The sequence below is a fragment of the Sturnira hondurensis genome, unplaced genomic scaffold (genome assembly GCF_014824575.4).
Source record: "Sturnira hondurensis isolate 20B ecotype Veracruz unplaced genomic scaffold, ASM1482457v3 Scaffold0004338, whole genome shotgun sequence".
In the NCBI taxonomy this organism is placed as follows: domain Eukaryota; kingdom Metazoa; phylum Chordata; class Mammalia; order Chiroptera; family Phyllostomidae; genus Sturnira; species Sturnira hondurensis.
The window spans coordinates 4,787,845-4,810,577 of NW_028076969.1; the positions used below are offsets into that span (position 1 = coordinate 4,787,845).

The 22,733-nt window shown below is 39.0% G+C and overlaps 1 protein-coding gene across 1 annotated transcript; it reads right to left on the reverse strand.

Annotated features, from left to right (window-relative positions):
- Positions 1-1,920: 1,920 nt before the first annotated feature.
- On the reverse strand, positions 1,921-13,083 carry LRRC58 (leucine rich repeat containing 58). Its single transcript, XM_037045583.1, has 4 exons — positions 12,428-13,083; positions 5,867-5,995; positions 4,893-5,170; positions 1,921-2,178 (listed from the first exon to the last, which is right to left on the reverse strand). The coding sequence occupies exons 1-4, from the start codon at positions 12,925-12,927 to the stop codon at positions 1,970-1,972; spliced, it is 1,116 nt and encodes a 371-aa protein (XP_036901478.1). The 5' UTR covers positions 12,928-13,083; the 3' UTR covers positions 1,921-1,969.
- Between the last annotated feature and the right edge of the window lie 9,650 nt (positions 13,084-22,733).

Sequence of the window (22,733 nt, forward strand, 5' to 3'; positions counted from 1 at the left end):
CTAAGTCACTAACAAAACATTCTGAGCCTTCCACTTAGGCACTGCCTGTCACCTTTACCTGTCCTAAGTCTGTAGTATGTAGGTTGCTGTGGCTCAAATGGAGAAGTAAACAAAGACTTATTACTTCCACTGTAAGATACAATCACCCATGTACTATTTTGCTAGGCAGTAAAAATATACTAGATTAGTTCTATGCACATAGAAAATTTCTGAAAAGGAAAAAAGAATCTTACTACGTTGGAACAAGGGGAAGGGATTTACTCTATAGCAGCATTTCACAACTGCAGTCATGAAACTCCCATGTTTCATGAATTAACATATAATAAACAAACAAACCCTGAACTATCCTACAGTATATTTTTTTCTAAGATAAAAAATAATATATGTGACATAAACTTAATACACATACATACTATTGTAAAACAATCTGCTTTGGAAAAATGATGTGCCCATTTATGAATGCCAGCAAGTGAGAGTGGAGATCACTTCCTGTTCTAATGCACCTCTGACCTGCTTATTGCTATACAGGTAACATTCACCAACAAAACATCATGTTGTTACGGGTTAAGGATTGCTAGTATATGCTGCATATTTTATTTTTTAATATCAACTTATAATAAGACCATCATTTAATTTTTTTGCATACTAGTAAGAATGTAATTTCTAATAGCAAGTAATCTATGAAACCATTTTTCTGCTATACTTGAAGGATTAATAATTTTTGTGTTATATATATATATATATATATATCTCAATACATTATTTTCAAAAAATATTCCATGGTTAAACTGGTTTTGAAAATTGTTTTATTGTGTACAAACACAATGACTGCTGCCCCAAATTTTATTTGGTTTGTTGTAATGTTTTTCTAATGTTTCTTTAAAATGTAGAGAAAGTTACAGTTCAGTACATATAGGCAACGGAGCCATATCTGACTATTAAAATTTTTAAGTCATTTTCCCACTCCTTTAATGCAAGATATAAAGAAACTTTCCTAGCTTATATCTCTCTCTCATCAAAAGAAATTTGACCAATTTCTCAATCAAAACTATTGTTCTCTTATGGTCAACAGATTGATCAGGACTATGGCCTGCCATTAAGTGTAGCAGTGATTTGCTAGGGAATTACTTCGTGGTTAACCAGAAAATGAAGTTAAGGTGGCCATGACCTCAGATGTCAGACGCACAGCTCTTTACCTAGCTCTGTTGAAGCCTATTTCAAAGTGTTCTGCATGGGATGACAGGCTGCAGGCTGCTCTGGCATCATTTCTTGAATAAACTTTTAAATCCTAGCTAGAATTTAAGGCACTGTAGCAGTCACTGCTGGATTACCTACGGGTAACAGCAATCATAAAATAAAGGAGCAGAACTGAAGTTTTAAAATCACACATAAAGTTATATCCCCCACATTACCAGCGGGTAGGTCAGAAAGGTTTAGGTCTGTGAGCTTATCTGAATAGCTCTGTAATCTAGATGTATGAGCAGTATGTGAAAGGGGGGTTAACCCCAGCACTGTGTAGTGTTCAAACTATACCCAGGGACAGCTTTGGTAACAATCACAGCTTTGGTCAATTCTTTCTTCACTGCGACTGTCCCAAGTTACACCACTCACGGTTTATCGCAGCACTGCTCTTCAGGGAGTGAAAGCTGCAAATATTTCACAGTGTTCTGCATGGGATGGCAGGTTGCAGGCTGCTTCTCACAGTCTGCTCTGGGTGAAAGCTGCAAATAACCAGTCAAATCTGAAACTGCCTTCGGAGTCGAATTATATTCAAAGAATCCTAAGAGGGAATTCGTCTTATTCCTGCTGAATTGGTAGATAAAACAGCCTTTTACATCATCTCTGATTCTTTCATAAACATTCAAAATAAACACAATATTTCTTTAACTTCGAAGTCTATTTTCTTTTCTAGACCTTCTCAAAGACCTTCTCTCAGTCTTTTAGTCTTTTGCACCACCCCACACTCCTTTCAACCAAGAAGAACTTTCTGCATTCTGTGAGCAGCAACACTAGCTTCATCCTCCGAGTCAGATTCGCTCTGGGATGTGGAGCTGTGAGGGGTGGAGCTGCAAGGGGAAGAGCATGCTGGCGAACACAAATAGTGCATCAAGGGGAGGCGGTACTTCCCACAGAAGTCCACAAATTTTATTTGTCTGACACAGCAGTCAAAGTAGACCCCTGGAGAGGAGAAATAAGTACAAGGTAATCATTACAAAGCAAAGAGTCACAGTTTCTTTTTCAGCTATTTCTCTATCATTCTGAAAAACAAGTCATGTACAGTCTTCTCTTTTGTGAAGAGAACCTGTACATGTTTCTGTGGCTGTTTACAGAAATACTAGAAGGTCTTAGGGATGCCAATTTGGCAGCAAAGAGAAGACCAAGATGTTTATCTTGAAGGGAGCTGGTATTAACAGGACACTTCATTTGCTCAGCTTGTTTTCTCTGGGTAATTTGGTGGAAAGGGCCTGACAGAGATTACAGGATGCCCCAGTGCCCTTCCTCCATCAGTCAAGCCACTCCTTGGTACCAGTTCCAGTCAAGAAATTTTAAAAAGCCCACAGACCTTCAAAATTTGCAGAAAGGAGACGATTTTTGGTACCTGTTCTTATGTATTGAAAAGCAGAATGAAAAGAAATAAAATATTACCTCATATTTTCACAGGTTCTAAATCTACAGATTTCAAAACTATTTCACTAATGGTCTCATATGATTTTCATACAATTATATATTGTTAGGTAGACTGAAGCTAGTATTCAGCTCTTTTCATTCCTAATGTTGATTCTACGGTGCTCCTGAACTGCGTATGGCCCTTTAGTTAAGTAAAAATACAGTGAGAGCAGCAAGGAAAGCAGGGGTTGGTACATTCAGAGTTCTAGCTGCTCCTTAACGAAACTGCAGGTCTCTAACCAGGCCATCACAATGGCGGCAGAATGGGAATACCCAGGACTCTGGGCCCTATCATCTCTCTGGGGAGGAATCTCAACCTCTCCACCTTACCTACCTCTCCACCTCACCAAGTACTCTGTGTCACATAGAGGACCAAAACAAAAAGATGTGCCCCAAGCAGAGGAGAAATAATAATTTCTATTTATTTTTCCCAATACTTCCCCATTAACTTTTTAATTTTTTGATTCTATAGTAGGTATAACTCATAATTTTAAAAAGGAAATTCAAGGCACATTACTTTAAACAATTTAGGAAAGTAGATAAATTCAATAAACTGGTCAATTACTATTTTTATGACGGCCCTTGAAATGTATTACATTCCTTAAAACAGGCAGATATAACAAAATAAAGTATTATAGTTACCATAAACTAAAACAGTACAATATTATATTGTCATTTGTCAGATCTCAGACTATCCAAAGAAAACATCTCACAAAATATAAAATTACTTTTGTTTAGAGTTCAATAAGGAATGAGTCTGAGGGGAAAAAATGTCAATGGCTCATTTTATATAGTATCTCAAATTTTAAACTATTAATTTTAAATGTATTTTTGTTCCTAACACATCAGTATACTGAAGAATTAATTCCGAAACAACGGAGAGAAGAGAATTCTTACAGAGCTCCATTTCCAGAAAAGGACAGACGTAAGGGAGCAGATACGGACTACCAAGCCGGAAGGCCAGCGTGGACGCTGCCCCTCGCCGCTGCCCAAACCAGCTTAGGAGAGAGCACCGGAGAGAAGCTTAAGCACCTCTGACGGAGCATGGCACCGCCCCCTCTACTCGTAAGAGTGGCTAGAAAGGGCCCAGAGTACTGTCTTGTTTAAACCGAAATGTCTTTTTTCTCTTTTGACATCTTTTGAGGAGCTTAAACCATTTTCTCCTTTCTAAACCTTGTAACAGTTTCAAGACATGATGGGACTGCCAGAAAAAATCTGATCATCATTATACATTTTACTGTTGACTAAGGTAGGTAATTTATCCAACAGTAAGAACCTTTCTGCATTTATCCAGCAGTAAAAACCTTTCTGTACCCCCAGCAAACTGGATTTTTTAAGAAGTCGTCTTTTATGAGGGAGCCAAACTAAAATAACCTGCTGTCATCACCAACTCGCACCCACAGCGCCTGGCACTGCAGGCCCTTCATAACCTGATCTCAATGCATCTTTTATAAAGCCTTTTCTCTTATTCCTCCTCTGTGTATCTGAGCCTAATTATTACTTATGCAACATTCTGCTCCATCCTGTCTTGTCTCCAATTATATTCTTCCCATTTGAAGTTTCTTATTCTCAATCTTACCCTATCAAAATCTAACTCATACTTCAAGAACCATCTCTCTTTTCCAGATCTAATTAATGGTACTCTCTCCCTCCTCTGATTCCAATAGTACGCTAAATTCTCACTTCACTTTGTCTTATATATATCTTTGGTCCAATTCTCTTTAAGTGCTCTAAACTGAAGAAATTCTGAGCCATGATTTAAAAGAATATAAAATTCCAAGGTACATGCTGAAACCGGCACCCATTCTGCCTATTCTCATATATCTTGAACCATATTCTATAAAGGTACCTGATACTAGGAATGGTGTGTTCCTCCAAGAAATATAAAAGGTAGCCAAATATTTTAGAGATTCTTTTTAAGCAATTAGGACTGTTAGGCTTCTTTTCTGTTTCCTCTCATTCTATAAATTTTATGACAATTCCAAGACAGGAGGAGACTCTGGATGTTTCCCTTGTGTATGAATCATAGACTACTATGGAAAGAAAAGAAAAAAGAAATCCAGAAAGGGTGAAATGTCTTAGTTTCTGGTGGAAGGATGAGGGAAACAGAAACAGAGACTAACTGCCTTTCACTGAAAGAAGACAACTTAATAAAAACAACATTTAGACCATCAACTTTAACAACAGCTACAGGGATGGGAAACAAGGACACTAAATTAACTTACCTCCACACTTTGGGTTTGGGCAATTGCTGGCTAAACTTAAGTATCTAAGAAGATTCCCAGGAAGATCACAAGGAGTGTAGGAAATATTTCGAATTTTAATGGTCCGTGCAGCTAATTCCAGGAGAGTTGGAGGGTCATAGGTTAAATCTCTAACAAAACGAACAACCAACGGATTTCCTCTCAAACTCAATTCTTCCAAATGAATAAGGCTGAGGATCTCTCGAGGCAGGTATGTCAGCAAGTTATTGTGAAGACTGAGGGAACGAAGTGAATGCAACCTAGAATGAATGCAGTACAAAAACCAATGTCCATAAACAAGATTACTACCATTAAACAAGATTACTAATTAAGTGAAGAACTTGACTTCCCTGTAAGAATGAGCAATTAACATTAAGGTCAAAGCAAGTAAAATTAAAATTAAAATTAAAATTAAAAAGTGCTGAAACTAGAATAGAGTGCAGATTTGTAAATGCCATGAAGGGCTTTTGTCCTTGGATTTTCAGTGTTTAGAATACTTAGAGTATTCTGATGTACGAGATGAACTATAAATGCTAGATTTAAAGATTTTGGAGGGAGGAATGTTTTCTCATTTGGATAACCGAAAAAGGAAAGATTCCAAATGCAACAGGAATCAAGATCCTTCACATTATCTCATTAGGATAGGAATGCTTCATATCAAATATAAAATCAACAAATTCCCCTAAAACCTGGGAAACCTCTGCCAAATGAACACTCTGTTTCTGATTATAGAACACAGGCTAAACACAGATTGTGAGGAATAAACCAGAGCATTTAAAAGTATCATTACAAATAAGCGACCTCATTCACAGCAAACCTCAGAACTGCAATTCTCAAGTATCCTTTACCTTGAGAACACCTAATGTTTTCTACATATAAAACACGTGGGTGAATGGAAAACAATGATACCCAAGCATGCACCTCTAGGTATACGTCGACTGCCTGAAACTACTCACTGTGAGAGCTGAGGAGGCACACTTTGGATTTTGTTGTCACATAATACCAAGTAAGTCAGAGAAGGCAGATTTGCTAATTCTGGTGGGATTTCCTTGATGAAGTTTCCTCCGAGATATAAACGCTCTAAACTGTAAAGAAAAATGAACAAAAAGTAAACAAACCAAAGCTAGGTAAGATACCCCACTGCCTTTATTACAATGAACACATTTCATCTATTCATTTAGCAAATGTTTTCTTTGGATTTGCTTTGTGCCATCCAGTCTCTAGAGAAATAATGCAGTCTTCAGGGAGTTTATATTATAGGTAAGCAGACAAGACACAGCAATATTAAGACAGTATTATCAATATTACCTACTGATTTAATTCTTGTTAGTATTTATTTCATTTAATCCCAGCTCTACCACTTACCAATATAAGAATTTAGGTCAGTTTCATTATGTGCCAGTTTTCTCTTCCTTAAAATGGACTATTATTATTATATATCATGTGAAGTGCCTAGCCAACAAATATGAACCAGACGCGTATCATGCACCATTCTGGGAAATATAGTGGAAGTAAGACTGAGTACCTGACTTTAAGTAGCTTATATCCAGATAAAAAAAAATAATAAATCAGTGAATTTGTATATATTTTGCCAGATAGCTTTAAGTGCTATAAAGAACAAGAGGTCATCAGGTGGTAATGGAAGTCACATTCTAAACAGGGTGGTCATAAAAGGTTTCCTGTAGGAGATGACTTTGCACGGCAATCTGAATGAAATGAGTACAAATCCGAGAGGGAAAAATGCTTGTGTTGTACAAGAGGAACAGAGCAAATGTGGGCAGATCAGAGAGACAGAGACGGACAGTGCTAGTCACACAGGTCACAGAGGCAGCCTAGAAAGACCGGTTAAGAGGCTCCTTCAGACCTTGGTAAAGACTTCGAATTTTATCAGGTTGGGTGAGCTCTTCACAAGAGTAACACTTAAAATAGAAATAGCCCAATACATTTAAAAGTAATGAGACAGAAAAAGCTGTACCAAGCGTGACTGGTACACCTGGACTGCTACATTAGGTTCCAGTCTGCTCTTCCCGCTTGCACTCTTCCCATCAGACTCCTCTCTCCCTCAGCAGCTTTTTCCACACAAAAGCCAAATCACCCTTCTAGAGTGGTAACCTCTTTTCACTTGAGATTGTTAAATAAAAAACCAACAGCAGCCAACACAACAGCCATCCAGTGTGAATGACTCAAAATTATACCTACTTTTTTGGGTCAGATTGGTAAAAAATCTATTTTTTGATGCTGCACAATTTTAATTAATTAGTTTATGTGTGCCATGAGTTGAAAAAGGTTGAAAACTGATGTTCTAGAGTATAACTCAAGTACGACCCTCAGAGGTTCTTTCAGCAAGGACCCGGCACAGTTAGTAGTCTGAGTCCTTCAGCCCTGACATTTTTACTCCTCCAGTTCCACTCTCAAGTAATAAATAGCCTGGCTGGGCATCAAATTCTATACTGACATTTACTTTTCCTGAGCACTAGGAAGATACTGATCCATCATCTTATTTCAGCCAGTATTACTATTGCTCCTTTATAGATAATCTCTTTTCTAGTATTATTTGGAGCTTTTAGGGTCTATTTTCTTTATTTAACCTTACTGTTCTGAAGTTTCATCACGTGTCAAGATACCAGTTTAAAGCACTGCTTTTAACTGTATGAAAATCTCACCTACTGTTATTTTGAACACTGCCTTTTCTGCACGCTCTCTCGTCTCTTTTCTAGAATTCACAGTGGAACTTCAGAATCAATTCTGTGTCCCTCAACATTTTTCATACTTTCCATTTCTTTCTTTTTGTGCTACAATCTATCATTCAGCTTACTGAGGTCGTAAGTACTTTTTTTTTCATTTCTAGGAATTTTAACTAGGGTTTTCATAACGGTCAATTTTTTAAACTTATTTCATTGATGAAATGCCCTCCTTTACCTTCCTGAAACTAGGAAACATACTTATTTTAAAGTACTTTATAGATTACCTTATTATATGTATTTTCTGGGTACAATTTCTTCCATTTGTTGAATTTCTTATCTACACTTGAAAATCTTGCCTTCATTGATGTGTAGTGATTCAAAAGCCAAACTGAATTTGAAGTTTTGTCATTTAAAAAACATATTAATGATACTCCTTTTCTATTTCTGGTTTTGTAAATCTTTTAGATTTACAGGTTTGGAACAATTCTATTCTTTCAGTGGGACAAATACAGAAAATAGAAAAACCACTAACAAAATTTGTAGAATTCTTCTTTTTCCTTCCTGTTTATCATTAACAGACCAATCTTAGATTTGTTTCCTGAAAAGTACTCCACTTCCCTGAATCCTTAGTGATACTGAAGTGGGTGGCTTTTCTCTAGCAAAGGCCAATGACCTACTGGAAAAAATACACTAAGGGTCCCCTAGTGCCAATCAACTTGTATGATAGATATATCATATGATATATGATATATCTATCATAAGAACCATACGTTTGTGGATAAAGAAAGTAATTTTCTTGAGATAGCATCTCCATAGTGAATCATTCAAATACCATCATTCACCACAGGCTTTAAAGAACATTTTATGTTCAAAAATAGAAGCACGGATGGAGGAATCATCTCTTGATACTTGTCCAAAACTAAGGCAATAAAAGAAGTCAGAGAAAAGAAGTTGAGAGCCACAGAAAAACTCAGTATGTGACTCTAAATGGGACAAAAAGTTCAAAAATTTATTTGAACTTGAACACATTCTATTTATCTGATCCAATCACTTCTTTCATAAGACATCAATTTGTTTACTGCATGCTAGCTTCAAAATATCTGAGAGCATGAATATTTATTTAGCATTTATTTTTGACATAGTCCTCTTACCTTCAATTTCTAAAACCACACAATGATGAGAAGCACAAGCACACAGTGATGAGAAGGGTCATGAACAGGAAAAGGAAGGCATTACTTGAACAGAAAATATTGTGAGAAATGGTAGCAAATGAAACTCACTTGTGCTCAAAACTACCTTCCACATGTCTCGACTCCTAGATGCCAAACAGTCCTCAGGCTTTCATTTTTTTAAATAACCACTGAGTGGTAAGTTATTAAGAGTCTGAGCTAATTGAGAGGAGTAAGGAAAGAGGGGATAGGAAACAGGTCAAATACTAATTACACCTACTTTTTCGACATTATGAAAAAGAAAAGTTTCTCCATTTATTACCAAACAGATATTACACCTACTTGTTGATGAATAACCTCCTACTTCGATGCTAAGTCTCTACATCCGCAATCTCATGGCTCTCACTGAGACTAATTTACTCCAAGGGAATGAAGTTAATCAAAAAAATAAATTTTTAGCACCTACTTATTCATTATACTTCATTAAAAAAAAGAGTTTGCCACTAGGGAAAAAGATGAACAAAGTACAGAAAACATATAGGAAGACACTCTGCTAATCTGAAGAAGTTAATTACACCCATTAAACCAATTGTGTGTATTTCTTATTCCTGCCTGAATGAAGACTGGAGAGAAAGGAGGCTTTTACATGGATTATATACTCTGCAAATTTTTTTAAATTGCTGTTAAAGAGGGTAGGTATCTTCCGAACATCCAAAAACATGTGATCTGGTTTATAAAACAACAAGGCATAGTAGACAATATACATCAGGGTTACGATGAGGTCTAGGGAGTCCATTCAGAGAGAAGATGGTGTTATGGCGAAGCCACCTGAGGGCTTAAGTGACTGAATCTCCATCTCTACATTTTTGAAACTTTAATGCACTGTTTTAGTAAGGAGCAGCCTTTACGGGCTGAATCACATTATCTCACTGTCACTATCTGGCCTCAAGCAAGTCACCAATAACTAAATCTCAGTTTCCTCATCTGTAAAAAGAAGAGGGTAAATCAGGCCATTGCTTAGGCTGCTTCTATTTCTAACTGTAAATTTCTATTACATGACTCTCTAAGCCTATACTCAATGACTTTATATTTGGAGCATTGCCTAAATCTTTACGACTCTTATTATTAAAGAGAAATGGAACATACAACTAAAAATGACATAAGATTCCCGAATAGTTATTAGCCCAGAAAAGCAGGTCAACCAGTTAGTGGCTTTGGCCAATCCTCCTGATCATATATGCAACAGAAAAAAAGTCAGAAAAATTAGGTTCTAGCCCTGTTCTGTCACTTTAGAAAATTTATGGGTTTGGAGTCAGAGATCCCAGAGCTCAAATCCAATTACACCACTCACTTTGTGCTTTTATGATCTACTATCTCAGAGCTTCAGTTTCTTCTCATCTCACAGATAAGTTATGGTGAGAATTAAAAAGCATATTTAAAGCACCTCTAACAGGGGCTACACCTCATTATAAGTAAACAATAAAGGGAATTTTTATCTACCCTTTTCCTTACGTGATGAAAATAATACCTGCCCTGGGTATTTCTTAGTATATTGAGAAAATGCAAATGAGGTTGGAATTATGTAACACCAAAATCAGAACAAACCAAAGCTTGTCAATTTTGCATCTAAATTTCTCTTAAACCCTTCTATTTCTCTCTCCCTGGTACAAGGGAACAAAACTCTGGTATAAGCTACCATCATCTCTAGTTCTACAATAGCCTCCTTCTAACCAGCCCTCAAAATCGCATCTGTCCACCCTCTCTCCACTCCACTCTTACATAGCTCAACAAGAGACAGGTGCTTAAAACTCACTGTGTACTCAACATAAAAATGAAACTTTATTAGGGCCTTTAAAATCTGGCATGGCCTGAAATCTGGTCCAAATATTTTTGCCACTTTCCCACTATGCTCTATTACAATGTCCTCCCTTCAAAATTTTGAGTTCAGTCCTTCTTGCCTCTGAGCTTTCACCTGTGTGGTTCCTTCTACTTGGACTAATCCTACTCCACACTCTCCTAGTTAATTTACAAAAACTCAATTCAAATGTTTGAATTCAAACTCAATTCAATTCAAATTAAGGCAGCCCCCCTCCCCCCTGTTATTTCATTTCAAGGTACTCTGTATGTCTTCATAGAATCATAATAACTATAATGAAATGAAGTTAAATGTCTCTCATACCGTTAGCTCCAGAAGGGCAGGATCATGTTCACCACTGTAGCCCCATGTAACCTGATACAGGGCAGGTATTACACAAATATCTGCTGATGAGTGGAGTAAATGAAGAGACATCTCCAAATGCCTCATTTCGTAGATTAGGAGGCTGTAGTCAGAGGATGTTAAGTGACTTGCCTAAGGCTGGGACACCAAGAGTTCTTGTTCTCAGGCCAGTGTTCTTTTCACTATAATTGTGTCCCCAACCCCTGAACCACGGACCAGCACCTGCCCCAGGCCTGTTGGGAACTAGAACTCCAGCTGAAGTCCTCCTGAGCTCCGCCTCCTGTCCATGGAAAAACTAGTTCCTGGGGCCAAAAAGGTTGGGGACCGCTGCCATAATTAACTCTGAGATCCCTCCCAGCTCTAACACTGTTATCTTAGAAAATTCAATAAAGGCTATGAAAATTCAATTTTTACAGACAATATTTTGTTTTACTTCGGACAATACACTTGCTCTTGCTCTATTTTTTCACTCTCCTGCACAGAACATTTAGGGAACTTTTGCTGCCTGTGTGTTTGCTTCTTCCTTCCATTTAATTTAATGTAATTAACCAAATAATCTAGCAGGTGAGGCAGACCTGTCAACAAGGAATTATAATCAATATGGTAAATGCAGTGGTGACATGAGGAAGTACAGTATAGGTAATAATTTAGGTGTTGCCCAGGAAGCAGTAATAAAGGAAACAGATCACCCTCAAGATTGGTTTTTAAAGATGAATAGAAATTTGCCAGGTAGAGGCATCCTTCCAGGCAAAACGAAAAGGATATGGACAGAAGCATTGCATCCACTGAACACATGTTTAGTGAGTGCCCATTGGTGCTGGCAAAAAGCACGGCTTACTGAATTCCACAAATGCAGTAGTTCCCTTTTATTTGCAGTTTTGTTTTCCCCAGTTTGTTACCTGTGGCCACCTGTGGTCTGAAAATATTAAATGAAATATTCCAGAAATAATTCATACGTTTTAAACCATACACCGTTCTGAGTAGTGTGATGACATCCCAGTGGCCATCGCAGTTATCAGATCCACTGTCATACTATCACAATGCTTATCATGTTCAAGTAACATTTATTTTACTGAAAAATGGCCCCGAAGTGCAAGAGTAGTGATGCTGGCAATTTGAGTAAGTCAAAGAGAAGCTGCAAAGTACTTCCTCTAAGGGAGAAAGTAAAAGTTCTCTACTTAAAGAGAAAAGAAAAAAAATCATGCTGAGATTGCTAATATCTAAGGTAAGGATGAATCTTCTTTGCACTGATGAGAATCCTCTTTGCACCTACCAAACGCGGTCACACAATTTTGTTAGATTCGCTGAGCTGGCCGGGTAGTATTCCAGGCCAAAAAGTTAAAGGGAAAGCCCGGAAGGAGACAGTTACATGCCAACTAAACGATGCTAAGGCCAGGCCTGGTGCCCAGGGGCTTCCTCCCTCCTCTCAGGCGGGGACCCACTCACCTCTGCAAGTTTTCGATCTCAGCCGGGATGGTCTGCAGCTGGTTGCCGCCCAGGCTGAGGGTCTGCAGCGCACGCAGCTCCAGCACCGAGGGGGGCACCACTTGGAAGCAGTTCCCGCTGAGGTTGAGCACTTGAAGACTGCGAGAGAGAGGCGACTGGGCCAGACCCTTGGGAAGCGCGCCGGGCCCACCGAGCCGGTTGTTCTTAGCCAGCAGTGTGCGTAGGCCGCGCAAAGCCAGCAGCTCCGGCCCCAGCTCCGTCAACGAGTTGCCGCTCACGTCCAAGAGCTGGAGATGCGAAAAGCCCCTGCCCAAAGCCCGCGGCAGCGATACCAGACGGTTGTAAGGCAGCAGCAGCCGCAGCAGCGCCTCCCGCGCGCCGCGCCGCTCGTCGCTCCGAGACTCTAGCTCCGATTCCAGCGTCTCGGGGGACACGCTGAGTCGGGACAAGTTCAGTTCGGCCTCCCCGGCCGTAGTCACTGCCGGTCCGGAATCCTGCATCCCTTCCAGCACAGGACGAGTGGCCCGGGGAGCCAGAGAACGCCACGCGACAACCACAGGCCCGGAGCTGGGCGGCGGCCCGGAACCTGAACTCAGGGTGGCGTCGGAAGTGGCGAAGGCTGGCGCTAACCCCGGGCGCCTTTGCTGAGTCACGCGACGTAGGGCTGTGAGCGCGGGCCGTCCTCTGGGGCGGGGCTCGGTCTCACGCGGCTCGCGGCGCGGATTTACGGCGCTGGGCGGGGCAGACTCGCAGTGGCTCCTGCGTAGTTCTCCGGGATCGTTGTAGCTCGTCAGGTTTGGACAGTTGCGGTTTACGTAGCTTCTGTCTGGTGACCAGTCCCCATAGTCCAAGGCCACCTGGGTAAATAGACGGAGGGTTGATTAGTTATTGGGCATTTACGACTCTGTTGCGTCATGGTGCACTGCCCTATTGGGATTGCGGCCCCTTAGTGTTCAGGATTCAGTGAGAAGGCAGGAATTCAGCCGGTTAGAGCAAATCCCAGGAATTTATAAAGGTATTGTAATTAAAGCATGCTGGTAGTGGCTCAAGAATAGGCATATAGATCAGTGGAACAGAAGAGAGAAACCAGAAATTAACTGAACAGAAAGGGTTGCCACTCCTTTCTGTTCATTTAATATTTGACAAAGGCAAGAACATACAATGGAGTAAAAACAGTCTCTTTAATACTGTTGGCAGTTGGGCAGGTATATGCAAAAAAATGAAACTAGACTTGGGAGGCCTGCTTACTCGTAAGTGGTGAATTCAGGTGAGAGACAACACTTATAATGGAAATGAAATAGCAAGTTTATTAAAAACACTTGAGCATGAAGCTGCAAGCTGCCCCCCCCCCCCCCAATCTGAGCGCCGAGAGTATTGAGATTTTAGGGATTTTATGCTCGTAGCCAGCCTCTAGTTTCCACCTCCTCCCATCTCCAGACCTCGGGAGTAATACAGTTTCAAAGGCTTTCTTTTCCAGGTAGTGGAAAGGATACCTAGAGAATTTAAAGGTCTCCCCTTCCTCCTGAGTCATCATGGTTATTTTGTTTTTGTTTGTGCCTGTGTGACTTTCTAGATACCTGGCGATCTTATCTGACCAAGCTCAGGACTGTTAAATTAATGAGTCTCCCTCCTCTTCTCTCCGGTGGATTGTTATCTATCCTCCCTAACACAGAGCACCAATTTCCACCATACACAAGAATAAACTCAAAATAGGTAAAAGATTTTAAGTGACAAAACCACAAAAATCCTAGAAGAAAACATAGTAAAATCTCACATGTCTCAGGTACCAATACTTTTGCAGATATATCCCCTAGGGCAAGGGAAACAAAGGAAAAAAAATAAACAGATGGGACTACATCAAACTTCTGTGCAGAAGGAAAGCTTCTGCACAGCAAAAGAAAACATCAAAATGAAAAGGGAATTTACTGTATGGGAGAACATTTGCCAGTGATACATCTGATAAGCGGTTAATTTCCAAAATATGTAGAGTGCTTCTGTAACTCAACACCAGGAAGACAGTCCAATTAAAGATGGGCAAAAGACCTGAATAGACACCTCCAAAGGGGACATTAGATAGATGGCTGATAGACATGAAACAATGCTCAACATGACTAATCATAAAGAGAAATGTAAATTAAAACTACAGTGAAGTATCGCCTCACACCTGCCAGAATGGCTGCCATCAATAAACAGCAAGTGGCAGCGAAGATGTGGAGAAAAGGGAACCCTAGTGCACCACTTATGGGAATGCAGATTGGTGCAGCCACTGTGTAAAACATCATGGAGTTTCCTAAAATTTAAAATGGAACTGTCTTTTGATCCAGGGATCCCACTGCTGGAAATATACCCTAAGAATCCCGAAACACCAATTAGAAAAAAATATATGCACCCCTATGTTGATAGCAGTGTTATTTATAATAGCCAACATTTGGAAACAGCCCAAGTGCCCATCAGTAGATGAGTGGATAAAAAAGCTGTGGTACATGGAATACTACGTGGCTATAAAAAAGAAGGAATTCTTACTTTTTGTGACAGCATGGATGGACCTGGAGATTATTATGCTAAGTGAAATAAGCCAGTCAGAGAAAGACAAATACAAATACAATATAACCTCACATATATGTGGAATCTAGTAAGAAAAACTGATGAACAAAATAGAACCAGAGACATGGATACATGGAACAGACTGACAGATCTCAGAGGTGAGGGGGATGGGGGGAACTGGATAAAAGAGGGTGAAAAAATTAGCCAAACATATATGCCTGGCCCAGGGACACAGTAGTGTGTTGAGGGCTGGGGAGAGGGGGCAGAGGCTGGGTGGAGGGGGGGGCAAAGGCGGGGGTTGAAATGAGGGACATCTGTAATAGTGTCAACAATAAGAAAAGCCACAGAAATTTAAAGCCTGGGGATTAACCAAGCTGACTTTAAAGTATGAAGGCTGGACTAGAAATCAGATCCCTTGGCTTCTTCCTTGGGTTCTGCAGTTAAATTGCTTGGTGTCCTTGGATGTGGGATTTTATTTCAGTTTCTCCCTCCATAAAATATGGATAGTACTTGCCCCACTTGCCCTACTGGATTTGTTTAAAGTCCGACATAAGTAATGTATATCAATAAGGGTGTTTTACCATTTCAGCTATAGAAGCACTTCTGTGTTTTTGGTTTAAATGATAGTAGCTACAAATGAGTTTTGAAGCCATGAAGTAGGTTAGTTAATTTGAGATAGCTCAAAGTAACTGATGAGGTTAAGGACTCACTAAATATTGAGATTTTATTGCAGGTTAAGGCTATAATTTAACAGGGAAAATCATGACTCTGGCTTTAATTTAGCACTTTTAAGTAACATATTTTCCCTTGCCATAATTCATCTCTTCTGAAATTAATATTTGTGATTTTGAAGACATGAATAAAAATAAGGAAAATGCTTGGCATTCTTTTACAAACCTATGCAGAAAAATGTTGAGTTTATAATCAATGGCATTATAGCTTTCCTTCTAAGAAGAAGAGTAAGTCTTTCTTGCCAGTCTTTTATGTGAGGAGCTTTATGCCTTTTTAAAAATATTTTATTCATTTATCTTTAGAGGGGAAGGGAAGGATAGAGGGAGAGAAATATCAACGTGTGGTTGCCTCTCGTTTGTCCCCCACTGGAAACTGGCCTGCAACCCAGGCATGTGCCCTGACTGGGAATCAAACCTTGACTGTCTGGTTCACAGGCCTTTTATCTACAAAACTTTAATTTCTGTTTGAGTTATACTTGTGGGAGAATATATGTTGTCAGTTTAAACCAGGGATAGAATGTTTTTGAAACCAATAGTGTCCTGATTTTGAAACATGTTTTGAAAGGGTCCTTTAAAAAATTAGGCCTTGTCCTGGCTGGTTTAGCTCAGGAGATTGAGTGCAGGCCTGTGAACCAAATAACCGTGATTCGATTCCTAGTCAGGGCACATGCCTGGGTTGCAGGCCAGTTCCCAGCAGGGAACACGGGAGAGGCAACCACGCAATGATATTTCTCTCCCTCTCTCCTTCCCTTCCCCTCTAAAAATAAATGAATAAAATCTTAAAAAATTAGGCCTTGTTTTGGAGCAAGATCACATTCTGGCAGAAACCCTAATATGTGAAAATCACAAATATTTACTTATTTATTTTAAAATTTAATCTTTATTGTTTTTTTTCATTACCATTTAGTCCCATTATACTCCCCTCCCGCCAGCAATCACCACACTGTTGTCCATATCCACGAGTCCTTTTTCCTTTTTGCTCAATCCCTCCAGCCCTAAAGTCCCCACCTCTACTAGCTGTCATCTGCTTTCCATCTGAGTCTGTCTCTGTTTTGCTTGTTAGTTCAGTTTGTTCATCAGATTCCACCTATGGCTAATATATGGTAGTTGTCTTTCTCTGACTGGTTTATTTCACTTAACACGTTCTCCAGGTCTATCCATACTGTTGCAAATGGTAAAATTTTCTTAATTTTCTTCTTTATTATAACAGAGTAGAATTCCATTGTGTAAATGTCCCATAATTGGTTTATCCACTCATCTACTGATAGACACTTGGGGTGCTTCCATATCTTGGTGAGAAAATTGCAAATATTTAAAATAATACATTTTTATGCTTTAGAAATATCTATATGTCTGTGGTAAAAATAAAGTGACAGGAATATAATGTAAAATGAGAAAAGGAAATAATTCAAATGTGATTCAGAAATAGAGTTAACATTACAAATCAGTAAACTTAAAAGGGAAAGATAGAAATAGCAGCAATAATAGAAAATGAAGCTATGTGATAAAAAGTTTTGGAGAAATGTTTACATAAATGTGAGAATCCTCTTAATGCTAATTCTAATAAAATCTTCTCTATGTCAGCTACCACAGACGCATCTCTCTTCCTTGTGGCCATATGGGTCAAAATTAAGCAGCATCCCCAGTACTGTGGTTGGCCTTCAAACTATCCAGTCAGGCTGGAGAGTTCTGAAAACCCTATGGGAGGCGAAGGAGCTTTGGAGGCTTGTGGCACTTCACAGTGCTGACATCTGTCTGTCACTAGCAGAAGGAGATGCAGTGGGGCCAGGGGAGAGTGTGATGAGAAATGGAGACAACGTAACGCATTATCCAGGGAAAGGGTTGAATTTCAGGGGACTGGGAAAGTACATGGCATATTTGTCCACTTATCAAAGCTATACCATTAAACTATTCTTGGGTCAAACTGACTAGAATGTTACTGAAAGAAGAAGGGAGATCAAATGAAGGGCATTTTTTCCTTCAGCCACCCTGTCTAGATTTCCTTGCAAACACTTGTTTTCGGCCAAAAATACAGCCATTAGAATATTAAGTCTCATGGGGCATTGTGGTGAGCTTTTGCTGCAACAATTTGGTAATAACAGTATCACTGAGAAGTCCCTGCAGACTGCCACACAACAGTCCCTTTGAAGACATGATAACTTCATCTCACTTGCTTCTCACCTGGCTGCTCAGAGGTACCAGATTTGATACAGGTAAACTATTTCAATAAAGAATTCATTTATTTAGGGAAAGTTGTTGGCTGTGATTGTGAACTAGAGAGCCAAATGACTTATACTGTGACTGAATTGTTCAGATGCCTACTCCAACTGTATCTAGTCCATTTACCCATACATGTCTATACAGAGCTAATTCATAGATTTCTCGGTATTTTGGGCTGGAGTTTTCTGTTTTGACATAGTTGATACTCATCTTCAGTGGTTTATGAATTTCTTTTTTCTGTTTTTTTTCCTACTAGATAGTGAAACTTTGTAAGACTATTGCCCCATATTCAATTTAATTTTGATAATCCAATAAATACTTATTGGGTGCCTATGACATATGGAATACCATGAAAGACTAAGAGGACCTAGCCCTGTCCTTTGGGACCTTATAGTCTAGTAGGGACGATAAGATTTTACATACAAATACTTATAAAACTAAGGAGACCAAGTTATAAGAATATTTTCAATGATGGAGAAATGCTTATAAAATAGTATCATGGGAAATATTAGCCTGGACACTAAACTGTATATACAAATTGAGTTCTCTTAAAAAGTGAACAACAATAAGAAAAAGTACACATATAAGGATTGAAAGAGAATATTCCAAAATGAAAACAATTGTTGTATGGGTGATGGACTTAACAAGTGATTATAATATTATTCTTTTCTATTTTTTCAAACTTTTTTTACAATGGATCTGTGCTACTAAACTAAAAATGGATCTACCTTTTGACCCAGTAATTCCACTGCTAGGGTTATATCCTAAGAACCCTGAAACACCAATCCAAAAGAACCTATGCACCCCAATGTTCATAGCCAAGTGTTCACAATTTACAATAGCCAAGTGTTGGAAGCAGCCTAGGTGCCCATCAGTAAATGAGTGGATCCAAAAACTACGGTACATTTACACAGTGGAATTCTATGCAGCAGAAAGAAAGAAAGAGCTCCTACCCTTTGCAACAGCATGGGTGGAACTGGAAAGCACTATGCGGAGTGAAATAAGCCAGGTGATGAAAGACAAATACCATATGATCTCATCTTTAACAGGAACCTAAACAACAAAAGAAACAAGCAAGCAAAATATAACCAAAGACACTGAAATAGAGAACAGGCTGACAGGGACCAGAGGGAAGAAGGGAGGGAATTTCACGGGAAAAGGGGAAGGGTTTACAGGAACTAGTATAAAGGACACATGGACAAAAACTAAGGGGGGTGGAAATGGGAGGGAGGTGGGGGACAGAAAACTGTACTTGAACAACAAATAAATTTAAAAAATAATCATTAAAAAGCTTTATTAAATGAATGAGTACTATTAAAAAGTACAAAATACAATAGAAGTACAGAAGGGAAAAAAGTATCTGACTGAGGTGGGAGAATTAGGAAGGCTTTAGGATCTGTGTTTTTCATAATGATAAATATTTTCCATCTGGGAAATGGATGAAATTTTATTGAGTTGAAAAGGTGTATTGTATTCATACAGCTTTTTTCTATGACACTTGATTACTCTCTCTCTCTTGTTCTTTCTGTCTCTGAACTATCTATAGCTCTTGTAGCTGCTAGTTGACTTACTACCTTTTAAATTTTCTATTATTTTAGAGATGTCTTTAAAATGTTTTACTACATATACCATAGCAAGGTATTTTCTAAATCAATACTTGTTGTCAATCACTAGTCAACATTCCTAGTTAGAATAGACAGGTGTGGTGAAGAATCTCTTCACTTGTCTCATTGACCCTAGAAATGCTGAATTTGATCATTGGCTAGCAAGGTCTGCTCTTTTGTCCTTGTGTTCTTCTTTTTTAATTTTTATTTTTATTTAGTTCTTGTTCAAGTACAGTTTTCTATCTTATATTCCCAGCTCTGCACCACCCCCGCCCCGGGCTCCTCACCTCCCTCCCATTTCCACCCCCCACCTTAGTTATTGTCCATGTGTCCTTTATACTTGTTCGTGTGAGTCCATCCTCTTTTCTCCTATGATTCTCTCCCCTCTCCCCTCTGGACTCTGTCAGCCTGTTCTGTATTTGAGTGTCATTGGTCATATTTTGCTTGCTTGTTTGTTTTGTTGTTTAGATTCCTCTTAATGGTGATATCATATGCTATTTGTCTTTCACTGCCTGGCTTATTTCACTCAGCATAATGCTTTCCAGTTCCATCCATGATGTTGCAAAGGGTAGGAGCTCCTTCTTCCTTTCCGCAGTGTAGAATTCCATTGTGTGTTCTTCTGAAGACTTCTGTATTCGTTACTATTCGACCCATGAACACGTTCTCCAGCGTCTAATAGGCCTCTAGGAAAGACATTATAATATTCCACAGCCATCTGCCTCATCCACCCATGAGCTTCCTGTTCTCTTGGTAGATACCCTGGATGATGAACCTTCCCATGGTGTGTGGTGAAGTTGCAGAGGTTTGTCAGGACAAAATTTTAGTGACATGCATAAGCTTCAGCTAACCAGAAAAGTAAGAGTCTTGGTTCTGCACAGCACCAGATGAATCATTTACCCTCTGTATGCCTCATTTTCCTCACTTAGTATCTTAGAGGTAACAATAGTATCTACTTCATAGGCTTATTATGAAGGTTAAATTTAACATTTGTAAACATTTGATATGTAGTTGTCATTATCTTGATGTATATAATAGACCTGGAGGATTGTGGTGGGTTCTTTTCTTTTTTTTCCTTAATAAATTACAGAAAGAAGAGGAAGCAGGAAAATATGCTGATAAGATAAAAGTCTTTTCTTTTTTTTCTTTTCCCTTTCTCCCTTCTTTCCTTCCTTCCTTCCTTTGAAATAATAGAGAACAAAAGAACATGCAAAAAAATAATTGTTCTACGGTGTGATTCATGCAATGATAAGTATGTTCAGAGTATGTTCAAGGTACAGAAAGGGGAATGATAAACTGGACATGGATCAGGGAAGGCTTTGAGAAGAAGTGCTACTCGGGCAGAGTTTTTGATGATAAGTGAGAAGTGGGAGGCAGATGAGGGTAGTGGTGATGGGGGAACGTGGCAGTCCGGGAGTATTTGGACAGCATCATGATTTAGGGATGGTACTGGTGGAACTTGTAGAGTGGGAGGAGTAGTGAGAGATAAGATGAGAGGGAGAGTGGGTCCAGCCCATGAGTAAGATTGCCTTTATCTCTATGTAAACATACATTTGTGTCAGAGCTTTTTGAAGGGGCTGAGCGCTCTCTGAGCCCTTTCTCCCTCCCCTTCCAGAGCTGCCCCATTAGAGTGTAGCCCTGGCTGAGAAGACTCATTTACTACTGCCTCTCCATTATCAGGGGGAGCAGAGGTTGCCACCCTAAAATGTTGCTTATTTTAAGCTGATTATTTTTAAGAAACAAAGACTTGGGTAGAAACTTTGACCTTCCCCCAACTGTCTAAAAGAATTTGGATAGAAGACCAGGAAAGGCGCTATCATCTTAGATAACTATTGTTTAATATGGATTAGTGTGTGATAGGGAGGAATCTAGCAAGGCTCCTTTGATCAAAGTCTTCTCTGTGTCCCATAGTTAAAGAATGGCCCAGCAAACATTTGTTTCCCAAACATTTGCTTTTTCATGTCCACGTGGATTGCTTTTGTGCTCTTTGAAGTCCTAAACCACAAAGTCTCCTTTCTCCCTAGCTCAAGGTGGCATAAAATATAAACATAGCAATTAAATACTGCTTTAAATCAAAGAAATGCAAAGTAAAATAACACAATGGGATGCTTTTCATATATTGGATTAACAGAAATGTGAAAATGGTAGAAAGAGTGCAGGGAAACAGGCATTCTCATGATCAGCTGCTAGTAGAGGAATTATACAAACTTTCTAGAGGGCAGGTGAAGAGTAAATGTCAAAAACCTGCATTCCCTCTGAGATAGCAGCTGTATTCCTGCAAGTGTACTTTAAGGGTAAAATTGGGTAAGTGTACAAAGATGCAAATACAAGATTATTGTTGAAACTCAGCTTACAATATCTAGATATCAAAAGCCATCTAAAAGCCCATCCAGAGAGAATTAGACAAATTTATTATGGAATATATGACAATGAATAATGTAGGTTTAAATTTATTGATAGAAAACACCCACAACTTACTGCTTAGTATGTATAGTATGATCTTATTTTAATGGAGGAAGGTAGGAAGAAAGTGTCTATGTAGGTGTACACATGACAGAACCTCTGGAACTACATGCCTTAAAGCATTGGGCACGGAGGAAGAGTATAATGGGCATAGTCTTCCCTGGAAGCAGAAAATAAATGGAGTACATGGTCTGTAGTATATTTGTGAATAATAATAAAACCCACTGAAATCAATCTGCTTTTTGTCATCACCATGTCCAGCATTTCTAAACAACAGCAACGAAAGATGGCATATAAATCTCAAATGCCTGCCTTGTTCTTGGGTTCCCTATTCGTATGGAATCCCGACCTGCCATATGTACATATGTAATAAATTTGGTTATTTCCTCCCATAATTCCTTCACCCTTTTCACTCAGCACCCACCCCTCAAATTCTCTTTCCCTTCTGACATTTGTCAGTCTGTCCTCTGTTTCTATTTTGTTTATTTTGTTCTTTAGATTCCACATACACAGGAAATCATGTGCCATTGCATTTTTTTGGTCTCCACCTTGCCCACTGCGGATCTTGGGACATCTCACTGCCATAATAACATGATCTCTTTAAATAGGTTTTGTTTGTTCTGTTTCTCTGGAGAACCCTAATATGTCAGGTAACATTAAATCTTTTCAATATGCTGGATCAATGTTTCTCTCTCTTAAAAAATCAATAAATAAAACATAGACATATTCTAAAAGCTTTTCTTGAAT

Excerpts from the sequence above, each read along its gene's own strand:
- LRRC58 (XM_037045583.1), bottom strand. The coding sequence starts at position 12,927 with ATGCAGGATTCCGGACCGGCAGTGACTACGGCCGGGGAGGCCGAACTG. Across the intron at positions 5,996-12,427 it reads GAGATCGAAAACTTGCAGAG|TTTAGAGCGTTTATATCTCG; the intron begins GTGAGTGGGTCC and ends TTTTCTTTACAG. Across the intron at positions 5,171-5,866 it reads GTGCCTCCTCAGCTCTCACA|GTTGCATTCACTTCGTTCCC; the intron begins GTGAGTAGTTTC and ends CATTCATTCTAG.